Source organism: Larimichthys crocea, chromosome X (assembly GCF_000972845.2).
Source record: "Larimichthys crocea isolate SSNF chromosome X, L_crocea_2.0, whole genome shotgun sequence".
Classification (NCBI taxonomy): Eukaryota; Metazoa; Chordata; class Actinopteri; family Sciaenidae; genus Larimichthys; species Larimichthys crocea.
Window position 1 is genome coordinate 24,500,201 of NC_040020.1, and position 24,728 is coordinate 24,524,928.

The window sequence follows — 24,728 nt, forward strand, 5'->3', positions numbered from 1 at the left end:
ACACCAGCAGTTATGTCCTTAGAGGTTAATGTTTAGTACATTGAAATGCTTTGTTATGTCAACCAAAAAAGCCAAAATCTTCCAGCCATACAGTATCTGACAATCCTAGCAGACCATAAATAATATATTATAAAAACGAAGATGCGGGAAAACTGACAGAGGGTCGTGAGTCAGTAATGTTAACACTACTATTCTGCTGCATGGTCATACTATTTCAATGCATAAAGATGCTGTCTAAATAATGCAGCTTATATTTATGTATTAAAATGCAAAAATAAATGATTTTACCAAGAATGATTTAAAGGTCCAGAGGAGCCCAGAAAAGACAAACGAAACACTGGCTCTAGATTGGGAGAGGGTGAAATGAGTCTGCAACTAGACCACAAGATGTCACTAAATCTTACAAACTGGTCCTTTGAAGGCTTTTTTACTTTGTAATCAATCAATACACTGATCTCTGGAGTTAATTTTCTGGATGAAATCTTCTCTCGTCAAAGGTCAACATTTAGGTAAATAATAAATAGAAACACACAGAAACAAATATCATTAACAACGATCCACAATATTGTGATTTATTTTCTTAAATACTGTAGTCCTATACATAAACAATGGCACTGACCGTACACAATATAATACACGATTGCTATTGCTCAGCCAATCACTTTCACACAGTAACAGAGGAACAAACTGTAATATGTACTTTTCTTTGTGTATTCTCTGTCTATTGTGAACTCCCAGGTGACATTAGTGATTATTTAACACTAACATCTGTTGTTTTGGTCTCCCCAAAGGTTTTGTTGAAGGTTTCGGCTTCTTGTCGTGTATCTTGAGATGCGCTCGATATCCTTGAGAGTAATAAAAGCACTTGCCACATTTCTCACAGGTGTATGGTTTCTCTCCGGTGTGAACTCGCAGATGAACTTTCAGATCACATGCTTTGGAGTAACTTTTACCACAGATTGAGCAGAGGTGTGGCCGCTCTCCGGTGTGAGTCTTGAGGTGAACGTTGAGATGGGAGGATTGTGAAAACGCCCTCCCACACTGATCACAGTGGAAATTCTTTTCTCCAGTGTGCGTCAACTTGTGTTTTTTAAGTGAATCCGCTGTGACACAACTCTTCCCGCACTCTGAACAGAGGAAAGGCGAATCTCCTGAGTGTACACGCTTGTGTATTTTAAAATAATATTCGTTTTTGAATGTTTTGTCACAGTCGGGACATGCGTAAGGCTTTTTGTGACTCTGTCGGTGTTCCTCCAGCTGTTGTTTCTGAGGGAAGTCCATGCCGCACTCTCCACACACATGAACTGTGAGAAGAGATTCTTTATGAGGACTCTTCTCTTGAACTAAAGTCCAATTTGGTAACTCTCCTGTAAGAAAGACAAAGACATTTGTAGTAATTTATTTTCAGACAATTCTGCATTGTTAAAACAAAAACAATTCATATGCAATCACCATAATCAGGGGATTGGTTTTGACTGTTATTAAACCACTTTAGTCTAGCCAGAGAGTATAAAGTGCTCTACAAAAGAGACGTGGTTGGTAGACAGTTACAAGAAAGGATTGGTACATATTCACTTTCACTTCAGAGTTATTGATCCCAGAAGTGCCAATATCTTTCTAACTTTACTGAAGTGCAGTGGCCAATGAGGCACCTTTCCTGATCTCGTAATTCTGAGATCTTTTCTCATAATTATGAATGCAATGCGCTTCTGTAGTATCACGTCATATCCATGTCCTGCATCAAAATATTCTTTAATAGCAGCGTGTATGTTGTCACGAACAGCGCTCATATTTTGAAACATGTAAACCATGACCTTCCGGTTCAAAGGACAGACCACCAGTCCACACAGCGACGATTCATGTCGCCCGAGGGTACCTACCTTTTCCGTTTTGAAATTGCTGTTGTGTTTTTGAATTTGCTGTTGTGTTTTTGAATTTGCTATTGTGTTTTTTGATTTGCTATTGTGTTTTTGATTTTGCTATTGTGTTTTTTGATTTGCTATTGTGTTTTTGAATTTGCTATTGTGCTTTTGAATTTGCTATTCTGTTTTTTAATTTGCTATTGTGTTTTTTGATTTGCTATTGTGTTTTTTTATTTGCAATTGTGTTTTTGAATTTGCTGTTGTGTTTTTGAATTTGCTGTTGTGTTTATCGATTTGTTGTTGTGTTTTTTGATTTGCTGTTGTGTTTTGCACTTCAGGGCCACCGTATTAAACAGCTCCTTCAGCAACATTCTGCTACTCGCACCATGTAAGAAAGGGCTCTACCACAGGTCCTTCTTTCCAACAGCTGTCAGACTCTTTAACACCAACATGACTTCATCACTTTTTCTACATATTACCTATTTATAAGTAATTTCTTATCAACCTTGTGTATATGAGCTGCTGTGACAAGTGAATTTCCCAGTGTTGGATGAATAAAGTCTATCTTATGTTATCTGTCATTTAACCTAAAAAAAAAAAAATCAATTAAGCAACAAGCTATTAAAAGTAATATGTCCAGTTGAGAATCAAAAACTTTCCACAAGCTTCTAATTTAAAAAACCCCAACAACATCTAATTAAAGACTGAGAAGTTTCTTGTTGCCTCTGACCTCTGTGAACTTTCATGTGTGTTTTGAGGTTTCCACTCTGGGTGAATCCTCTTCCACATATGAAGCACTTGAAAGGTCTTTTCCCTGAGTGAATCACAAGGTGTCGCTGCAGAGCGGTGTTGTGAGACAACACTCTTCCACAGGTCGGACAGTCGTAGTTCTTCTTGAGTCTACGAGGTCCCGGGGCTTGTTTCGGCTTCTCTGGCAGCTTCTCCTGCAGACGTTCATGAGAGCTGCTGTGTTCAGGTTCAGGCCGTCTTAAAGTTTTGTCTAAAAAGAAACAAAAAATATACAGTAGTGTACATAAGGTAGTGTGTCCTAAGGAACATTCAGGAACTGATTCCAACAGCAACGTGTTATCACCTTATGAAGCTAATATAGTCAAAATTCATTCTTCATTCAGTTCTGTTTTGGTCTCTATCAACCATTGAGGGAAATATTTATCCCCATAGCTGCTAAAAGCTTTTTTATTGAAGGCAGCTATCCATGGCAAAACATTAAAGATGCAGACAAAACCAAAACAATAAGCTAAAAGATGCTAAAAGGGTCTGTAGAGCTGCAGAATCAGGCGATAATTCTCTGGTGGGTTCCTCACACAAAACTGCAATACAAAGTTTTGTTTCTGCATTGAAATAAATTCATGTACTTGTGTACTATATTTTCTCTATCTTTCATGAAGGACTATGTTTAAAACTAAATAAATAATTTTAGTTAAAATCTCAAAGAACATTTCCACATCATCAACTAAAGTTGTGGAATTTAAACATTCCTCTCGAGAGTTGTATCTGTTCATTTCAGTCAAACTCACCTGTAGGTGCTCCTCTGTGATCCTGGTCCTGTTTTTCAGGTCTATGTTCTTCATGATGATTCAGCTCCGTGCATGTCGTGCTCAGGTGGAATTCACTTGATGTGGTCCCAGAAGGCCAGGAGAGCTGCTCCACTGGACATCTCTCCTGATCCTGTGATTATGAGAAGTATCGTCATGTGTGTAGTTATAGGGTGTCATTTTGATATTAACCAAAGTTCAAAACTTTTGTGGTTTTTAAGCTTAAATGCAGTTTCATTTTTCTTAAATAAAAGTTAATTAAAGTTATTTATGTTATTAGACCATTGTTCTTAAACTACTGTAATATCAAAAGACACTTAAATGGATTGGATTTACAGCACCACCTGCTGACAATTTTACAGTAATTTCCACCCAAGTCAGTCACTTCCTGAGAGAAACAAGTGAAGCCAAGAATGACAGCTCCTTCTTGTCCTGTTAATCTAAGATGTCAAGGTAACCGGAGCAGAGCAGTGACTGAGTATCACTTACCACCGCTCCCCTAAGCAGGCTACTGAAATCAATGCCTGCTCCTGTTGGAGCTGAACTGTGAGCCTGGTGGCCCTCCGCTGCTTTCCAGTTAGATGTATTTGGGTTTTGATCCCACTGGTTGAATGCTGTATAATGACCAAAGCTCCATGAAGACGTCTGTGGAATATAAAGCAACAAATGTCAACAGATGTCAACAAGCCGCAGGTAAATATTACCGTCTACAGGATAAAGTGTCTCTTACCTGACTGTGGTTTTCTGCAGCATGATTTTCATTGTTGCCAAGATGATCATGGGGACTACTCCCTGTATAAACAAATGACTAATTTTCAATAATTTACTGGTACAACTTACAGAGATGTCAGTAAATATTCAAGCACAGTCTGTAAATCATAAAAAATATTTCTATATACAGTGTTTATTTAGGATTATGTTGCCAATAAAAAGAGCAGGCATATCGATTTTTTTTTAACATTGAACATGTGGTTTACAAGTCAGGAAATCATCTATCAGAATCCCCAGGTATTTATAGGAGTTAACAGTTTATATAACTGTAGCAGAAATCATATTATATCATATTAACCCATTTTCCAGTTTAGAATAAACAAGTTTGTTTAACATAATAAAGCTGCTTTGATTTGAACAGTTAAGACAGGAAAGACAATCTCAATATTTCTGGCATCATGAAATGGCTGCACCATAACATTTGGCTGTAGGTCTTTAATTATTTACTCAAAAAGGTACATAAATCCTGTTTTAAGGGATATAATTTGACACTTATTACAGAGCAAAAACCGAGCAAAGCAGCTACTGTATGCCATGTAGTCTAAGGCAACAGTGTTTTTATAGAGTGAATAAAAAATAGAAGAGCTGGAGGAAGTCCTTGCCTTATAGTTTATCTAGTTTGTATAAAATAATATAAACCTTTGACATTGGATATTACATATAAAAGAATCTTGAATTACACATTGTTGATGGTAAAGTCAGTCAATCAACACACCTACCGAGGTCAGGAGGCTCCCAGGTCTGGTCCTCTCCCTCTGAATCAGGCAGAACTCTCTTGGGCCTGCTTGACTTCTTGTTACTCCCCAGCTGTCTGGGTCTGCCCAGCTGCCTGGTGGGCCCTATGGGTTTGACATTGTGGGTCTTCTTATGGTTGTTGAAACCTTGCCTGTAGTAGAAACTCTTCCCACACTCGTCACACTGGTACGGCTTCTCACCCGTGTGAACTCTGACGTGAACTTTAAGCTCTTCGGCTCTCGCGTAACGTTTACCACAGATGGAGCAGAGGTGAGGCCTCTCTCCAGAGTGTGTCACATAGTGTGCTCTCAGAGTAGATTCCTGCTTGAATCTTTTCCCACATATGATGCACGGGAAAGGCTTCTCTCCTGTGTGATCTCGCATGTGGTTCTCGAGTCCCTTCGAGGTCTGGAAACCTTTATCACACTGTGAGCACTGGTAGGCCTTCAGACCCTCGTGCCCAGCTTCATGTTCTTTTAATTTCTGGACGTATGTGAATCTTTTGCCACACTGTGCGCAGGAAAATGGTTTCTTTGATTCGTGGACTTGTTTCAAGTGTTCTTCTAATAGATGTTTCTTTGAAAATTGAGTCCAACACAAATGACAAAAGCAGATTTCCAATGATGACTGAGCCTCTTCAGATTGAGGGACACGTTTCTTTAACGGTGCCACGTTGGTGAATTTCCCTATTGGAAGACAAACAAAATTCAGTTTATACATCCTTAAAGCTGCAATTAATCAATTTCGTTCAATATGTTAATACAAACAATGGATCCCCTCAGCTCTATAGAGAGTTTTAGTGACTTTCAGCTCATTGTTTTGGTTTTAAAGCCTGTAACCCTGCTGTTTTGGTTCAGTCTCACTGCTCTCATCATAGGTCAATATGATTAAAATTCTCAGCAAACAAATCTCAGATAACCACTACCTGTCCAGCACAGCCCTAATAACAAACAAAGTTGGCAACTAGCTGGTGAACATAGTGGAGTATTTAGCAGCTAAAGAGACAGATATTTTCAGGAGACCAAAAAAGAGAATAAATATTGGACTGAATCTGAAATAAAATTAGAAATGTGCTTTAAAATAAATGCTGTTTTTATCCTAGACTTATTTTAACTTTTTCAAGTTGTACAACATAAATATCTCATTATAATCTCTCATCACGTTTTTTCAGCACATCCTACAGCAACTAATGAAGCAATATTAAAGTAACATTGTGTAACTTTTCTACCATAACTACCATGTCTCCATTATTCCCACTCTGCACCCTGTACACCTGTAATTTCAGTCATTTCAAGAAACTTTCAGACAAGGGTAAATCTGGGACTGAAAGACACGGCAAGCACTTCTTGCTGTTGGAGTAGTAAGAAATGTTAGCTGGCGGTTTATGATCATGAGAAATACACATATGTATTTACAACAGTGTTATAGACTGAAACTGGAGGGGGTTTTGAATTATACTAAGAATTCAAAACCTCTAAAGTCTTAGAAAACTAACTGCCTGATATAAAGAGACAACCACAGAACTGTTTTAACAATAAAAGGGCAGAGACAAATACTTCAGTACTCTCACCTTTATGAACCTTGTAGTGTGTTTTGAGGTTTCCAATCTGTGTGAAACCTCTTCCACACAAAGTGCACTTGTATGGTCTCTTCCCTGAGTGAACAATAAGGTGCCTTTTCAGAGAGGCACTGGTAGGAAACTGCTTTCCACATGTTGAGCAAGCATAAGTCTTCGGAGCCCTTTGCTCTTCTTCTGGTTTCACAGCCGCTGTAGGTGCTGAATGGTAGATCCGCTGGTGGACTATCAAGCTTCTGTTAGCTTTAAATGTCTGTCCGCAGTCACAGCACTCATGAAGAGGGCGTTTGCCATGTTTCTCTCTCTGATGGCGGTCTCTGGTGTATACGCTCTGGAAATCCTTGCTGCATTCGGTGCAGCTGAAGAGCTCCTCGGCCTCAGTTTTCTTCCGACGTTTCCTGGGTGTTGTTTTCAGAGAATGGCTATACTCAGGTTTGGCCAGTGCAGCCGTGTCAGCAGGTGATGTAACATCATGAGGCTGACCTGTAACACAAAGAAGCCCAGGGTTAACACAACAAAATTGTTATCCATGTTTCTCAAGTTTGGAGAGTAAAAATCAGTAACAGACAGTATTTTATTTTTGTCTTCTTTACCTCTTGTGGTGTCGCCCCTACATCTTGCAATGAAAGCTGAGGTAATAATATACCATACCAATTCAACCTTGGATGTGTCATTAGAGGGTCAGTTCACCAAAGTCACAAAAAACATATTTTCTCATTTATTCCTTGATGTACGTAGCCACCCATTTAATTTTGTTTTTATTGGCTGAGATATCTGCCTCTGAGACTTCTACCTCTATCCAACACAGTGGAGAGATGTTTTCTGATGTTCACAAAATCGACAAATCACATGTTAAAAATTGTCCTTGTTACTCTGGATAAAACTGTCAGCAATTTTCAGTGGAGCAACTTGAGAAATAGTTCCTAAATAGTCGCTCTGAAAAACTGAACCAAACAGCAGCACACCAGACTTGACTCATTTAATCAACTGATCTTCAGTCTTCAGAGGGTTGATTGGTCAAACTGTGTGCTCTTGGTTGGTTGGAAGGAAAACCTGCAGCCACACCGGCCCTTTGTGGAACAGTTTGGGCACCCCTGATGTAGATGGAAGAGGCGTTCAGAGACCGGTGCAGAAACCTTTTCTCTATTTGTGTGTAAACCAATGAATGACAATTTATTCAATCAAAAAATCTAACTATTTCCACGTACCAGAGCTCCCAGAATCCCAATCAAATTCATCTCCATCTGAGATGATCGAACCTCCTCCTGCATCTTCTTCTTTTTGCACATTCGTCATAACAGTGTGTGTTTTTATATGCGTCTTCACATGGCTCATCAGAGGAAAGTTCACACCGCACACAGGGCAGAAGAAGGGTTTCTCTTTAGCGTGGGATCGCAGGTGACCAATCAGAGGGCTTCGAAAGGTAAACCTCTTCCGACAGTAGACACATTTGTAAGGCCTGACTCCTTCATGGTGTTTCTTACTGTGTTGGGTTTGAGTCCTGATTTCTTTTTTATGAATTTGACAGAAATGTTTCCTGTCGTTGTCAGTCCCCTGGGGTTGTTCAAGTGCTTCAGCTGAAGTGTGATTGTCCTTTTCATCAGAACAGAGTTTGACTTCTTCTACAGGAAACATAACAGAATGAATACAGGTCATTTTGAGTACAATATTTAAACACTCTCAAGTTTAGACACCCTGCAGTCTTCTACTCACCCGATTGGCTGAGATTCAAACAAGCTTCAGCCACAACATGAGAAACTGCTCCACAGTCCTTATCCACTGTTTGTAACAGTGATGAAGCTTTCTCACATCTAGCCTCAGTTACGCTCTGATCTTCATGCAAAGGACTACGACCACAATCACTCCCATCCCTGTGTGGACTCATGTCGGGTTGGTGCCCTTCGACATGCGTGACATTATCAGCAGGACTCTTCTTTCCGTGGTTGAACAGATCAGATGTTGTTCCACGTTGGCAGGCGAGAGCTCGGCCACAGCATTTATTGCAGCAGAGTCTTTCCAGTGAGCCGATGTGCATCACAGCAGCACCCTGACTCTGTTTGAGCTGAATGGAACCATCATTAGTATCATTGTGTGTTCACTTACTGTTTCATATGGCTGCTGTTAAAAGGTCTATGGGTAAATCTCCATGCAAACAGGTTTTACTGCATGTCGCTGTAAACAAACTTGTCTTGCTGTGCACTGAATACGCTCCAGGTTAAACTACCAATTAAATATAGTGAAAGTGTCACTCCAAATTAAATACAGACTCTGATTTCTCTTTAATTTCATCCCAAATTACATTGTTATTTTTAAGAAACTTCATAGGAGGTTTTTAGTGAACCAGCAGTGGTGGAATTTAAGTACTGTACCTAAATACAAATTTGAAGTACCCCACTAGTATCTTTACTTCTAATGTACTCCAATACAACAGACAGTTTTACTTACTAGTTACTTTATAAACAAAGGTTTTTGCTACAAAACATATGAACAGATTAAAAAAACATGATGTTTTACTATAAATTTAACTACCCAGCAAGTACAGTTGAAACAATTTGACCATTGATGTAAAATTAACTGTTTTAAAACAGTAATCATTGAAGTCATTTTATATGCACACATGCCAAATATCTCATTTGGATTTGCTGCTTTTCTTTTTTTATTATTTTAATAATTTGAATTTTCAAAAATAAAAAATAAATAATAATAATAATAATAATTTCTGTTCTTTTGGTTTTGACTGTCATTCGTTCAAAACAAACAAAACATTGTGAAGGTGTTTCTACGAACCAATCATTCAATTACTTTAAAAATAATCAGCAGATTATTACATAATAAAAATAATCAATATATATTTCTAACATGAGGATAAATTGCTTTTCTTTCTTTTTTAATATAAAAAAAAATAACTTCAACAAATCAAACAAAACATTATGATGGTGTCACTTTGGGCTTGTGACAATATTTCTTCTTATTATTTATTTTGATAATTTTTTTCCAAACCAATTAATCAATGAATTACTTGAAAAACAGCCAACAGATTAATCAATAAGCACAATAATTATTATTCACAAAACAGTTTAAACAAATGTCTCCGACCACATCAGTAAAATCCTGCTTTAATATGAATGCATTAATAAATAAAAACATCTGATATAATTGAGTATTTTTACTTTTGACACTTTACTCCATTATAACTACTTGTTTGCTTTTATTTATCAGTAGTATTTTTATTTATAACAGCACTACTATTATTACAAATGTTCTTATAATACTTGAATACTTCCTCCAGCACCGCAGAGCAGACACCGTGGTGCTGTCTCCTCCGTGGCCGCAGCCTGCAGCCTGTCAGCGGGCAGTGAACCTCAGAAGTTACCGTAACTCAAACTTCTTACTGGCTGTTGCCTTAGCGGGCTAGGCTAGCATGTAGCACCAGCACCGCCGTTATACACATATTTATCAAACTCACCTCTTTCATGGTGGCTTCAAATCACCACGTTAGCTTTAATTCACACACCCCGGGTCCCAGCATCACCACGGTGTGTGTACAGACCGGTGTGTGTGTGTTTGTGCCGGCTGTGAGTCACTAAGACAGTTAGCACGAAACGCTGACGGAGGAGGAGGCGAGCAAGCTCCAGGGTTGCCAGATAAGAGACAGAAATAAGGAAACCAAGCTGTCAAATACTTATACTATTTATACTTTATAAATACTGCTTATAGTTTAAATACGATTACAGGTTAATATTTTAGTAAATGAAACAACTGCATACACTGATTTTTATCTTAATACATACTGTGGGATATGCACATTTTGTCATATAAACATCTAGTGTTCAGAGTTTATGGATAGATATTCTTAAATTTACTATAGAAATCATTAAAGATACAGTTTGGTGTCTTAAAAATATAAAAGTGTGTATTATATCTGGTTAATAAGTTTGTTCAGACATGAGACTTTCCAAACAGATTTCTACTCTGGAGCAAAATCTGTCACTGCAGCTCAGGTGTTGCATTTTCGTTGTACTGTAACAATGACAAATAAAGCCTTTATCCAATCCGATCCAATATACACAAGCTGGATAAGAAATGACTCAGAAAAAGGAAATATGTATAGAAAAAGTCATGAAGTCATGCTGGTGTTAAAGAGTTTGACAGCACTTCTTCTTACATGGAGCAGTCTGCTGCTGTTTAAGGCCTCCACAGCCAGGTATTTGTATGCTCCCACCATCTGGATATCCAGTCCCTGGATGCTCACCGGTGTGGTCTGGGGTATCTTCCTTCTGAATTTAATCACCATCTCCTTTGTTTTGATGGTGTTGATGTGAAGGTGGTTGAGACCTGGATGACCCCCCCTGTGCTCCTGCTCATTTTCCTCTGATAGATCAGAAATATGTATGAAGGCTTATTAGATGACCATTTCTATCATATTAACAGTTTATTCTTTTGAATTAAGCATAAAAATGGTGGTTGTTTAATTTGAATACGCATTTAATTACTCACACTAAGTGTTATGATTAGTTTTGATTGATCAGTCCAATACAAAATATGATTATCTTTGATTGTTAAATGGTAACGTATGGCACAACTACCGACCTGTGGTTTTCATTATCATAATACAAGATACAGAACATAAAATAAACTAAATATGTCCTGAAGGCGCCGTAAGTGGCTCACAGCACAATTAACAAATGGAAGCACATTATGGTGCCAACTTTTAACAGCCATCTAAAGACTACAAGAGATACAGGTTTTTTAATTTAACTTTAGGAACAAGTAAGTTTCATACATTATTTCAAGTGTAGTGTTACCACAACACTGCAGTACAGGAACCCTGTTCAGCCGTCACTTCAAAGCGGCAAAGACTAGCCTTATTAACTCTCCCTGATACCTGAACTTCTAGTCTTAGATTAATGTTATGGGAAAGTATTTAGCCAACTGCTAACTGTGGATATGGATACTAAATGAAACCACTCTAATTAATGACAGCTATCGTCTGTTTTATAGTTGATATAAATGATATTTAAGCTGTATACTTTTGCTGCTAGGGAAATGTTAATTTCAGAGTATGAACCTGACACAATCTGTGATTTCGCGTCACTGAGGAGAGGCTACTGGCACAAAAAAATCCAGACGTGTTTCTGAAAAATTTCTGTATTCCATCATGATGGATTTTAAAATAACAAGGATATTGTGCATAATTTTTTTCAACATTAAATATTAGTATTTGGCATGCAGGATACAAAGGCACTCAAATTGTACAGATGGGCTACAAGAGAAGAGTGAACATAAAAACATGGGTACAAAACATGAATACGAGAAAGACGACACAGTAAGCTTCCAAATTACTCCACACCGACTCTGTAGCACGTTTTTTTTTTTTCAGACACAGTAATTGTCTCTGCTGTAGGTGGAAGGAATGAAAGGAAGGAGATCAGGAAAGAAGCACGGTTTACTGTAATATCTCCGAACACAGTTGACAACAAAAAAAATGCATCAATAGATCGACTGTTAGATGTCCAGTCTGGCTTCTTGCTTCGGTCTACCGAGCTGTCTGGTTGGCCCGATGCGTCTTCCAGCATGTGTGCGCTGATGCTGCCGCAGACCCTGTCGGTAAATGAAGCTCTTCCCACACTCTCCACACTCGTAGGGTCTCTCTCCAGTGTGCAGCCTGTGGTGCACCTTCAGTTCCTCAGCTCTGGAGTAGCCTTTCCCACAGACGCTACAAATGAAAGGTCTGTCTTTAATGTGGGTCTGGTAATGTGCTGTTAAGTACGAGTTTATCCGGAATGTCTTCCCGCAGATTGTGCAAGCGAACGGTCTCTCCCCGGAGTGCTGCATCTCATGCAGCTTGAGAGAGGAAGCCGTGTGAAAACCTCGGCCGCACTGGGAGCAGAGGAATGGTTTCTCCCCAGTGTGGATGCGCTGGTGGATTTGTATGTAGCTCTCATTGATGAACCTCTTGCCACAGTCAGGACATGAGTAGGGCTTCTCTTTGATGTGGGTTTTCATATGTTCTTCCAGCTTTTCTTTAGCATTGAATTGAATGCCGCAGCGGCGGCAGAAGAATATCTGTGGTGAGCTTTGCTCGACTGTGTCTGGTTCGTCAGTTGTTTCTGTGTGTGTCGTAATGTGGTGTGCTTGTAATGCTGACTGACTGTCACATTCTTTTCCACATTCGAGGCAGCGGAGGGACGATCTGATCTTGGACTCTCCTGGCAGAGACTTCAAGTATTCAGAAAGTTCTGATGCGATGGGATTCACCTCATCGTCCAAATCCACAGAGCCCTTACGACCTTCATGGAGACAAAGGAGAGAGAAATCACGCTTTACTCTTCTAGTATAACAATGTTTAGACTGCAAAGGACTTCAGCGAGACTTCACTTGTGGTTTACGATGAGTCAGGGCGCATTCAGACAGGATCAGATGCTGCGGCAAATCGCCACAGGGCTGTCTGGTGGTTTGTGGGAGTGAGGGGGGCTGCTGGAGTTTGTCTGTTTGTGCTGAACATGACAGCTTTAAAACAATCAGGAAATAACTTTTTATTTAGTTGATTAACTGGCTTTCTGGTGCCCCCTCACTCTCAATTACTGTCCATGGCTCTTAACCAATGCCTGCTCTCAAACCATTGGACACAAACCAAATTAAACTCCTTTTGTGTCACTATTTTTGCAGCATAAATTCAGTCAGAACACAACAATTATCAGAGTTTAGTCCATGAATCCACCTGGATAGCCTCAGCCTCAGGTTGACTGTGGAGGGCTTGCCTGGTCTGAGTGTCTGATTGATGGAAATGGCTCGAATTTCCCAAAGTTGGATCATGCCAGATTTGTCCACCGGATCACTGCACTGAACCACTGGATCCTGTCTGAATGAATGCTTAAGTACTGTACTAAAACCAATTTTAATTTAATTATTAAGTTATCATGTTAATTGTTGCCAGTTTTGGGCCAAGCCTTCCTTTTTTTTAAGTTTAGGTAATTTAGAGACAAGACCTGTAAAGCACCACGCAGGAAAAGGGCCAGTTGTTTGACTGACAACATGACATTTGATTTAGGGGCTCCTGTTTATGAGGCATATATTGTCTCAAATTGTGGTTTTGGAAGACATCTCGACACTAAGACACAAAACACAAAACAATACAGGTCATCCATACAAAATACCAAACTCAAGAAAACATTTTGGCCATTTATCACTGAGTAAAAAATGTACACAGACAACAATAGGAGAGCAAATAATTCTAGGACCCATTTGTAAATGTAAATAAACTTCAGATAAAGTCAAATCCAGTCTCACCTAAGTGGACTTTGTAGTGCGTTTTGAGGTTTCCCTTCTGGTTGAAACCTCGTCCACAGATGGAGCAGCAGTATGGTTTCTCTCCTGTGTGGATCAGCTCGTGTCTCTCTAGTTTGTAGGCGTGAGGGAACTCTTTGCCGCACACTGAGCAGTGGTACTCTATCTTCTCTTTGGGCTTCTTCAGGAGCTCAGGAGGGATATCTATGGGAATACGAACCATTTTCCGTCCGGGGCGCTTCTTCCCTATGTGAGGAAAGAGGAGGTGAAGTCAGGTCAGACTTAATTTAATGCTTACTAAATGAGTTTGTAGATTAATTTGTTTGTTGCTATACCTCTTGTCAACTTGTTCTGTTATTCCTCACGTACTTCCTCCTTAGACATCAGTATTTCTACAACCAAATTGCTGCTACTGCTATTTTGTTTTTTGCGTTTGAGTTGAACTGCTGGTGCTCTGCAGTTGGGTAACTATCAAAGATGTTGATGATGATGATTCTGTACAGTTTCTTCTTTGTATTAATGATTGATTTAGATAAATACTGAAAAAGGTACAACACAGGTGTACATTTAAAGTACTTCAATAGTACTTCTTACTTGGTACTCCAGGTTTAATTAACTGCTGGCAGAGCCATAGGAGAGGTACTTCTACTCATGCCATGCACTAACAGTTAATACACTGGTAAAACTGAGCTAACAATGGGATAACATGGTATTTGCTGCAGCTGCACTTGTTGGTTCTCTTACCAGCAGAAGCCCCTGTGCTTTCTCCCTCTCCTTCAGCAGATTGTTTGGTATCTCTCCTCCTCCTGTAAGGTCGCTTTACTGGTAAAATGGATCCAAAATGTTTAAGAATCAGTGATTTGTTAGGAAATGTCTTTCAGTTCTGCTCATCAATCCATGAAATTAAAGTTTGGACAAGTGGATATCCAGAAAAGCCTCGGACAAACCCCCTCAGGACCCCCCAGGAGTAAGTGATACGTTGCTACCCAACCCCGGAGGAAGAAAAAGGACGGAAAAAGATGTCACCTGTTTCTTTCAGTTCCACTCTGCATTATTGAGAACCGAAACCCCACAAATGTCTGCATCTTTATCTTAGACTTTGACCTTTTTCTCTTAAATAAACCAGAATTAATGAGCAGAAGTGGCCTAAATCAAAACGATACCTAACCCTACTTGTGAAGCAAATTTTTTCTTGTCTTACCAGCAGCACGTCGGACAGTTTTTGGGATTAATTCTTCCGATTCCACGATGGGGGCGTTTCTCCTCCTTCGGGTGCGCCTTGATACTATGAGAGAAAAAGGAAGACTTAAAAGTAAAACTAAACATTTTTGTGCAAAATTTGTATTTCAGATGCATAAAAACACACAAACAGCAATCAAGGGGGGAACACTCACTTCCTGGCTCTGCCTCCAAGTCTTCAGCAGACATTAGTGGGACTTCTGAAGTCTTTCTTTTGGCCCGTTTTTTGACTTTGTGACAAAGAAGAACACAAGAAAATATCAACATATGGAAAACAACCCTCTTCTGAACCCTTCACATGTTCTACCTAAACCAATATTTTGAGTGTGTATTCTAATTAAAATCTTCATCATCATCTCCTTCATTACTTCACTCACCGGGACTTGCAGGGACTTCTTTCTCTGTGTCTGAGACATCCACTGACACCACAGTCACTGCTGCAGCCTTTTTCTTTCTTCTGAGTCTCTTTCCTGGTAACATTGCGGACAAAAAGATAAACTCAGAAGTTGGTCATAACGATGAGCTTTTAGCATTTTTCTTTTGACTTTGTCTTTACCACGATATACGGACGATACCGCTGCCATCTTTACTACTCTCTCTTTTTCCTCCCCTTCTTCCCTTTCTTCATCTTCCCCCACAGACACAACTTCCATGATGAGCGTTGGACTACTGCTGTCTCTCTGGCTTTGGCCTTGAGGCTGACACTCGGACAGGACGACACCCTGTGATCATAATCATTAAAAACCATCACAAACATGACCCCCAAAACTTTCCCTAGGAAATATTACTTTAGAGAAACTTTCGTAATTTCCAGTCCTGTTTTCCCATGTTGTTGTTTCTAAGTGACAAATGGAGACAATTTCTCAAAATGGTCCAATATTGAGCGAGAGAGCCATGAAACTGGCTGCAATGTGTAATCCTTTGGGGCAATTGCACACCATCAATGTACCTCCACTTAAAGTGTTTGTTTTTGCTGCTGACAGGCTCAGAAAGTGTCGAACAACATCATGGGAAGGACGCTACAGAGGTAGATGTTTTGTCAAAGAGTAAGATCCTTTTTGTTTAATGAGAAACAGCCATTATATTTCTCTGTTCAAAGCCATCAGACTCCATTGACAAGCAGTAATTTTACACCAGAGGACACAAGAGTTGCTGGTCTCCCACTTTGGTTAGTTAGTTTGTGTTATTGTGTAACTTCAATGCTGGAGCAATCTCAGAAATTGTTGTCCCACATGAGTCACTTACACAGAAAAAACATGGGAATAAAAATAGGTTACAAAATACCAATGTTGAAGACCTTTAAGCCTGCAAACAGCAAATAAACACATTTTTATAGCTGTAGTTATAAAATATAATCCAACCTGTGGCATGACACAGGATAGTAAAGTGCTGCAGTTACAACTGCAGGCAACTGGTAACTGTTAATAAATAATCCTGCCTATTTATCTACCCTGCGGTGAGGCTGAAGTCTGTCTCTCTGATAACTTAACTGTGGTCTACTGTTATATTTTGATGTTGAAATTTAAAAGGTGGAATATATCACGAAGAAGAAGTCACACTGTGGCATCTGTATCTGTAGTTAGTATTTCAAAGACTACAAAGAAGAGTCGTGTGGAGATTTCACCTCAACACAAAGCACTAGTTTGAATTTTTCCAGTTTTGTTTTGGAATTGGAAAAATTTATTTTTGTCAGGTTTCGCAACTCTACGGTCATGTCATGGCTGTGGCCTATATGTGTTTCTGTTAAAATGTATAACATGCTATATATTAAGAAGGGGTTGTAATTCTTTTGTTTAGTCATTAAATTATAGAAAAATCAAATAGTTTCTTAAAAGTGTGTAACGAATAGGATTTTTGCAGAAATGCCCAGTTCCTACTATATATGCAAACAGAAATTTCAAGAGACTTGAAAGAAATAACCCTTATCTGAGCTTTTGTATCGCAAAATTGATAAATGATGTCTTAAAACAAATTACCTTGCTAGGCTGAGGACTTTCTGTGCAATCAGAGCCTTGGTCAGAACTGTCTCCTGTAAAAATTCAAGATAGTAAACATGAAGACTGATCATCAACATCTTTAAAACTAGTTTATATCATCAGGCCAAAAATAAAATAAACTAAATGCACGTTGCATGTTGTGCACTTTAAACACCTGTTTAATTGTTAACATAATGAGAACAGAAAACAAAAGCTCTGTACAATTTGAAATTGAGGTTTCATTGTTTTATAAATAAATAAAAATTAACATGTTCTTTACCAAATAAACTCATGTGAAACTGGAACAAAGGCGGTTGCTCGAGTAAATAAACGCGTACTGTTTGCAGAAGTCGTGGCTATGCAGTAAACGTGCTGTTATGAATAACTTACCGGCATCCCATTCAATCACTTCTCCATCCGAGTTGATTAAACCACCGATTTCTTCATCTTGTTCCTCCTCTTGTTCTTCCTCCTCCTCCTCCCCGTCCCCTGCCTGTAATCTGACAGTCAAATGGAGCGTTTGGTCCTCTAAGTTTGCAGATGTCATCTTCAGTCCATGTGACATCAGTGGCTTATGTTCAGGAGAGTCCTAAACACAGAACACAGAGTGAAAAGGCTTCATTTTCTCGTTCAAGAGTCCGAGTCATCACTCCTTTCAACCTGACTAAGGCATCATTCAGACAGGATCAGGCACAAAACGCCATAGGATTGTCTGGTGGTGTGTGAGGGTGAAGGGGGCTGCTGGGGGTTTGTCTATTTGTGCTGAACGTAACTACTGTGAAACAATCAGGAAAAAACTTTTTATTTCGCTGATTAACCGGCTTTATCTATGCTGACGCTCCCTCACTCTCATCCACTGTATATGTCACTTGGCCAATATTTTGCAGAGTAAATTGCAAGTCAGAAGCTGGCCACATGAAATAATCAAAGCCAGAACACAACTGGTAGAGTATTAGAGTTTAGTCCATGAATCCACCTAGATGGTCTCAGTTTCAGAGACATTTCAGGCTGACTGTGGAGGTTTGACCGGTCTGAGCGCCTGATTAGCAGCTGCAGCGTGACGTTGGTCTGCGTTTTTTCCAAAAGCTGGATCAACTTCTCTGCCGAGGGTCACTGCGTTTTTTTTTTGGTGGACTACACAGGCCACAGCCAAACGCACCATCTACACTCAACTGAATGGAAAAACCTAAATTTTCGCGTCAGCATTGTGTCCTGTGTGAATGTGCCCCAATGTCACGGGATCATGAGGATGTGATATGTCATTAGTATAGAGCTTTGGGTGAGGCTTTAATTCCCTCTCTAATGTTTTCATAAAGTTATATCGTGATTATTTTTTTAACATACTGTTTGGCAGGGTGCTGATCTTTTGGTCTCGTGTCGGTCTGCTTCTGTTGGCAAAGATGTGCTTTCTTTAACGTCAAGGCTCTGGTCTTGAGTACAACATTCCTCCACTGCATGTGTCCTCTGATGGGATTTCATGTTCCTTTTGTGACCGGGGGTCATCTCACGTACTGTGTTATTGCACTGATGCACAGTCACATTTCCTGGCGTCTTTCCACATGTGTAGGAAATCTTAAGTTTCTCATCAGAGTCCATGACCGTGTGTCTCTGCCGCCCCTCTCTGGCAGAGGAGCTCTGCCCATAGAGAACGGGGCCGCCAGACTCCTCCGAACATTTCTCCACCGTATACACTCTCTCATGTCTCTTCACTTCGTACGAAATGGAGCTCTCCTTCCCGCATGCGTTGATGTGGGGATGACAAGTGTGTGTGGAGGTGTCCTCTTTTTCTCCCTCTGAGCTGAAGCTTTCATCTGCGTTTTACAAAGCAAAACAAAAAAAGTGAAACTTCACAGTCTGGTAACTGTCTGTATGTCATCGAGTAACGCTTTGCTGATATTTAAGATTTTCCACTCACGATTTTCACTCACAGTCCAGCCTTCCTCTTCCTCTTTGATGATTACTTGAATCTCTGGTGTCTCGCAATTATACTCGGGGCTTGCTGGTGCTTTTTTTGAATCATGATGGGGTGAATTCTGGTCATCATAATTTTCATTTAAACTCAGAGACAATGGATCTTGGAGTTCAGGATCCTAGTGAGAAATAAAGACAAATACTCATACTCCTACAAGAGATACACACTGAAAACCTTCAACACCAGTGGCCAAACCAGACAAATTATTGGAAATCTGTATTCAAAAACAACTCAACAGACAAAAGTGGGAAAGAGGACTGGACATTGAAATCCCCCCCGAAGGAATGGTGTCTTATCATCCACGGAGAGAATTTTGTTGGAAGAACTGTGTGAGGTTTTTCATAACCCCAAAAATAAAACAAAGACAAACTGGACGTCAGAACCAATGGTGGAGACGATGTGGGCAAATTAACGGCAGATCAAACTAATATTTTCTGGTCCTGCCCCATCTTAGCTACCACCAAGAGGATTCTGGGATTGGATATTGAGTTTACTTGTCTCTCTTTCTACTTGGGAAATATACAGAAACTGGACAATAGAGAAATTATTTACTAAAAATACTCGTGGTAGCAAGCAAAAAGGTAATTACTAGATGCTGGCTTCTAGAGAACTTTGAGCCAATGGATAGATTATTATAAAAAAGCATATGGAACACATAACGCTTAGTTTACGATTACAGAAGGAAAGGGGAGAATAATACTGGATGAAATGGGATATGTACTTTGCTAATAAAGAGTCTGACTACTGAAACTGTAATAAACACAATTGCGAATGCGATGTGTTGTGACCTCATGTTTGTGTTATGAAACATAAAGTATTAAAATTTAAAAAAAGACCAGCGGCCAACACAAGTTGGGGGTGGCTGTAGTTAAAGGAGAAGTGCTATACGAAATGACAAGAGTTTCACCTAGATGAAAACTTTCCACCAGCAAGTTCCTTGTAGCTTTATGTGCCGACACCTTCAGCTTAGTAAAAAGGTAAGGTAACGCCACATTCATGAAAGCAGATTAAGACAAACATCCCATTGTTACAGCCTGGGTGTGTTCATACATTGTTCCAAGAATGTGACCCGCATTGCGAGTCCTGAAGTCTCTCATTAAATTCAATACTGTCTAATGCACACCTGGCTGGGACACAGAGGTAATGCAAGAATATAGTGAACTCCTGCACACTGTCAGCACTGTGTATATTATAATAAAAATTATTATTATTAAGTACTTAAAACTAATTTTACTTTTGTGCCATAAATCCTTCATGAAAGTAACTGCTGCCACCGTGACAAAAATATATATTCTTTGCTGACTTTACATTTCATGTTATGAAAGATTTTCTGATTATTAGGCCTACAGGATATTCTGGGTTTTTTTTATAAGAAAATGACAACATATAATTCTTTCACATATTTCACAAAATCAACACATAAAACAAACTTATCTTGTTATAACATGACACATTGATATGTTGTTATTAGAGCTTCAACGATTAGTCGATTAATTGATAAAATAATTAGTTGTGAACTATTATTTTAATTGCCAACTTCTACTAAAAAAAAGATTTTTAAAAAAGATGATCTGATTTCAGCCCTCATATTTTCTAGTTTCTTTAGTCCTCTGTGACAGTGAACTGATTATCTTTGAGACATCTTTATGGACCACATAACAAATCAATGAATCCAGAAAACAGATTAATCAGATTAATTAAAAGAAAATAATTGTCAGTTGCAGGCCTAGTTGTTATAACAACAACAACAAAAATGTAACTATTGATTTTTCACTATTTTCTGACATTTGGTAAACTAAACGATTCAACGAAGCAAATAATTAGCACACTTTGGTAAACTAAACGATTCAACGAAGCAAATAATTAGCACACTATCCATAATTAATCATTAGTTGCAGTCCTATCTGAGAGTAACTGTTTCCACAACAGATTTTTCTTACACCTCAAAAGCCAAGTCATCACAGTTTTTGTTGGTGTGTACATTATTACTATTATTATTATTATTATTATTATTATTATTATTATTATTATTATTTCTTACTAATTATCATAGGGTAGTGACTTTCTCAGAATAAGAATGAACATTTTATTGCACAAAGTTATTGTTCAGTGTTATATGTATATATTATTTGTATATTTTACACTGATAGAGCTCCATGTTATTCCTTTTCTTAGACTTTTTAATTTCATCTACCTCATGCCTTTCGTATATATACACACCTTATGCCTGTTTTGTGATTGTGATGAGAAATTACGGATGTGTGCTGGTAGATATTGAATTATTTCTACTATCAACTTGTTGATTTTCTCTCTTGTGGTCGTCATAATCACCATAGTTGTCATATTCTCGTGTTTTTCTTCCTTGTGGCATCTTTAGACGAGCAAAGTATCTGATAAATACTAGTGTGTTGTGTTTTCCTTCCTACTATCTATCTATCTATCTATCTATCTATCTATCTATCTATCTATCTATCTATCAATCACAAGTCTGAGCAAAGTATGCAGACATACAGTATCTTCATGTGCAGCTGGCTGTATTTAAATCTATTTAAACTCAAACCTGTACAGTATACATGTTAGATATGACTTAGTTCAGTTTCTATTTCTATTCTTGTGTTTTATTACAGGCTTTAATTGTTTAAACTGTTGTTGTTTTCTTGAGGTCTCCTCTATCTATTTGCTATGATTACATTAAACACATGTAGGGTGATAAAGTCCAGATAAATAAACAAATAAACATATTCATAAGAAAATCTGCTCTTTAATTTATGGCGCACTGAGACCGGTGACATCAAGCTTAACACAATAATGTCATGAAGTAACTAAACTTGTGTTTTTTCTCAGCATTATTCTTCAGATTTACGTGACATTTACTTCACCAACACTTGGACTCTGGAGGCCGGAGTACTTCCAGAGAGAATAAATCATTTCCCTGGGTAACTTCTCCTCAATGCATCGCTAGTTAAAAAACGTCACCAGCTAACCAGCCAGCTATCAAGGTAACACGAGCTGTATGTGAGGTGTTAACACCCAGACCGGTGTCAGACCCTCACACCTCACCAGGTACTTCAGACTGATCACCAGGTTAACTGTGTCTGTTAGCTAGTTAACTCTTAAATCCCAGAAAGAAAGAAAAAAAAAAACGACAGACAGCAAAGCAAGCACAGCCCGAACAGCAGCTGAAACCATCTACCTTACCTCAAACATAGTGCGCCGGGTGTGAAGGGTGGCATAAGAAGAGCAGGGTGAATATTAGGTGAAGCTAAGTTGTGTCGTTGTTGTTGTTGTGGAGCAGGAGGAGGTGGTGGAGGAGGTGGAGGAGGAGGAGGGCAGCTGTCAGGAGCTAGCAGCCCACAGCAGCCTCTGCTAAAGCTAGATGTTGCGCCACCGACGCTTCTTCTTCTTTCTCGGTCACAGTCAGTGATGGCTGCTCACAGGCTGGAGGGCGCAGCGCCACCTAGTGGTGATAGATAGATAGATAGATAGATAGATAGATAGATAGATAGATAGATAGATAGATAGATAGATAGATAGATAGATAGATAGATAGATAGATAGAGATAGATGGACATTCAAGCATCCCGTAGCAGCATGCAAACCTATCCTTAGAATTAACCTATAACACAGGAACCATAAGTTAAAATAATACATGTCAGAGGGAATTCAAAATGGTGCCATAATAATTAAACATTTGGCATAGAGATAATATATAATCCAAATCCACTTTAGTTACTAACAAAAGTTAGGCATGATTTTTAAGCAACCACAAGGTTTCCACTGGTGCTGCCCAACAAGATAAAGACAATAAAAACATGAAGTAGACAAGAGAAAGATAAAACAATCAATATTTTATTTTATGGGCTTAATACCTTATATCATAGCAAATAGATATAGAGAGACTCCAAGAGTTGTTAAAAAACAACAACAAGAGTTTAAACAATTAAAGCCGTAATAAAACACAAGAATGAATAGAAACTGAACTAGTATATCTAAGATAGATAGATATAGTAGTAGATGATAGATAGATAGATAGATAGATAGATAGATAGATATTAGGAGGAAGGAAACACAACAACACATTATTTACAGATACGTATGCTCGTCTAAAGATGCCACAAGGAAAAAAAACACGAGTAGATAGATAGTAAGATAGCGTATAAATGCCCGTAAGTGGGTATAAAAATAAAGATTCAAGGGTTTTACTTTTACTGTAAAAGAAAAAAATATATTTTTACAGTAAAAAACTGCGCCATGGTTAGCAGAATTAATACCTTAATAAATACGGAATCATTTTTTTATGCTATGACGGTAATAGGATATTAGTATTGATTGATAATTTTTTTATATTCCATATGGTGCCTAATTTTACCATAATAAATACAGTCAAACTTTTTCTAATATTACAGTTAGGAATAATATTCCAGTGCAATAAGCAGTATTAATTTGCTCCCCATTGGTGCACAATTGTCAAACTTCATCTGGAACTACTTCATCCAGTTCAGTTTATCCTCTGCAGGGTGATAAAAATTTTCCATAAACAACCCTGCCCCTAGACAGTTTGTGCACACCACTCTTGAAAGCCTAGGGCTACAATGTATGTACACATGTGAACTTGTTGAGTGTGCCGAAAGAGCACACTACTATTCACCACGCTGTAATAATAATAATTATTATTAGTATGGTTGTTATTATGGTTATTATTGTTTTGTTATTGGATTATTAGTTTATTATTACGAGGCGCTCCTTTTTTTGGCCATCGCTACGTATCCGCGGGGCGCGGCAGGTTTTGTCGCAGCATATAAAAGAAGGTAATAAAAACTGTGCAGCAGACCCAAATCACAATTTATCAATATTGATATCATAATATCAAAACTGTAACCAAAGAAATGTTGATATTGCGGGATGACTGTCTTGGAGCTGCCCACCCAACACATCAACCTCCACAGCACACTAGGAGGAAGAAAAAAAAAAAAAAAAAAAAAGAAATAAAATAAAATAAAATACAAAATATTGTGGGCTGGGTTCTGCTTCATGGCATGAGGATCCTTGCTCCCCTATGGTACCTCTGTCCTTTAGATCACCCCTGCTAGTGGCTGACCTGGACCTGTAGGCCAATTATGGGACAATTATGATTAATTGAAATACCGAAAATCCTCCCTCTACTTGCACCAATGTGTGGGAAACATACATAAAGCACAATATATAATCTTTTTTTTTTTTTTATCATTATTTTTGATTTAGCTAGGCTTATTTCAGCTGGGATAGGCTCCAGCCCTCGTGTGACCATAGTGAGGATAAGCGGTTACAAATTATGTATGTATTCTTATTTTATTCTTATTTATTTATTTCCCTCACTTCTCTATCTAGAATCTCCAGTCTCTGAATTGCTTGACCTCATGTTGTATCCACTGAATCACTCATCATGTCTTGTCTGTCTCTGTTATTTGTCTTTGTATTTGTCTTATATCCATCTGTGTATTGTAAACACTTTATTGCACGCAAAAAAAAAAAAAATGTATGCATGTGCATATGTTATTATAAACTCAACAGGATGTGTGGGTATTTGAAGAAACATTAGGACTTAACTCTCACTGTAAATACAATGTGGTGTCACCTGTACAGGCAGCCGACGTGTCACTTCCAGAATCTGAGCTTCAGCTCACAGGATCAGTTCTGAACTTTGAGCTGAAGCAGCTTTAAAAAAAAAAAAAAAAGCCACATGGCTGAAATCAGCTGCTCCTCTCAGACATTACC

General features: G+C 38.6%; 1 protein-coding gene across 1 annotated transcript; it reads right to left on the reverse strand.

Annotated features, from left to right (window-relative positions):
- Nucleotides 1–553: 553 nt before the first annotated feature.
- On the reverse strand, nt 554–22,424 carry LOC109138776 (zinc finger protein 208). The gene is made up of 22 exons (XM_027282640.1): nt 22,173–22,424; nt 18,918–19,092; nt 18,347–18,813; nt 17,393–17,591; nt 17,003–17,055; nt 15,583–15,748; nt 15,404–15,496; nt 15,182–15,256; nt 14,989–15,072; nt 14,532–14,609; nt 13,791–14,033; nt 12,009–12,790; nt 10,666–10,869; nt 8,214–8,562; nt 7,709–8,122; nt 6,495–6,983; nt 4,909–5,610; nt 4,149–4,210; nt 3,908–4,063; nt 3,401–3,551; nt 2,593–2,862; nt 554–1,367 (listed from the first exon to the last, which is right to left on the reverse strand). The coding sequence occupies exons 1-22, from the start codon at nt 22,179–22,181 to the stop codon at nt 745–747; spliced, it is 5,844 nt and encodes a 1,947-aa protein (XP_027138441.1). The 5' UTR covers nt 22,182–22,424; the 3' UTR covers nt 554–744.
- Between the last annotated feature and the right edge of the window lie 2,304 nt (nt 22,425–24,728).

Coding starts and splice junctions, on each gene's coding strand:
- LOC109138776 (XM_027282640.1), bottom strand. Junction 15,257..15,403: donor AGAAGTCCCTGCAAGTCCCG/GTGAGTGAAGTA, acceptor TTTGTCACAAAG/TCAAAAAACGGGCCAAAAGA. Junction 4,064..4,148: donor CTGCAGAAAACCACAGTCAG/GTAAGAGACACT, acceptor TATATTCCACAG/ACGTCTTCATGGAGCTTTGG.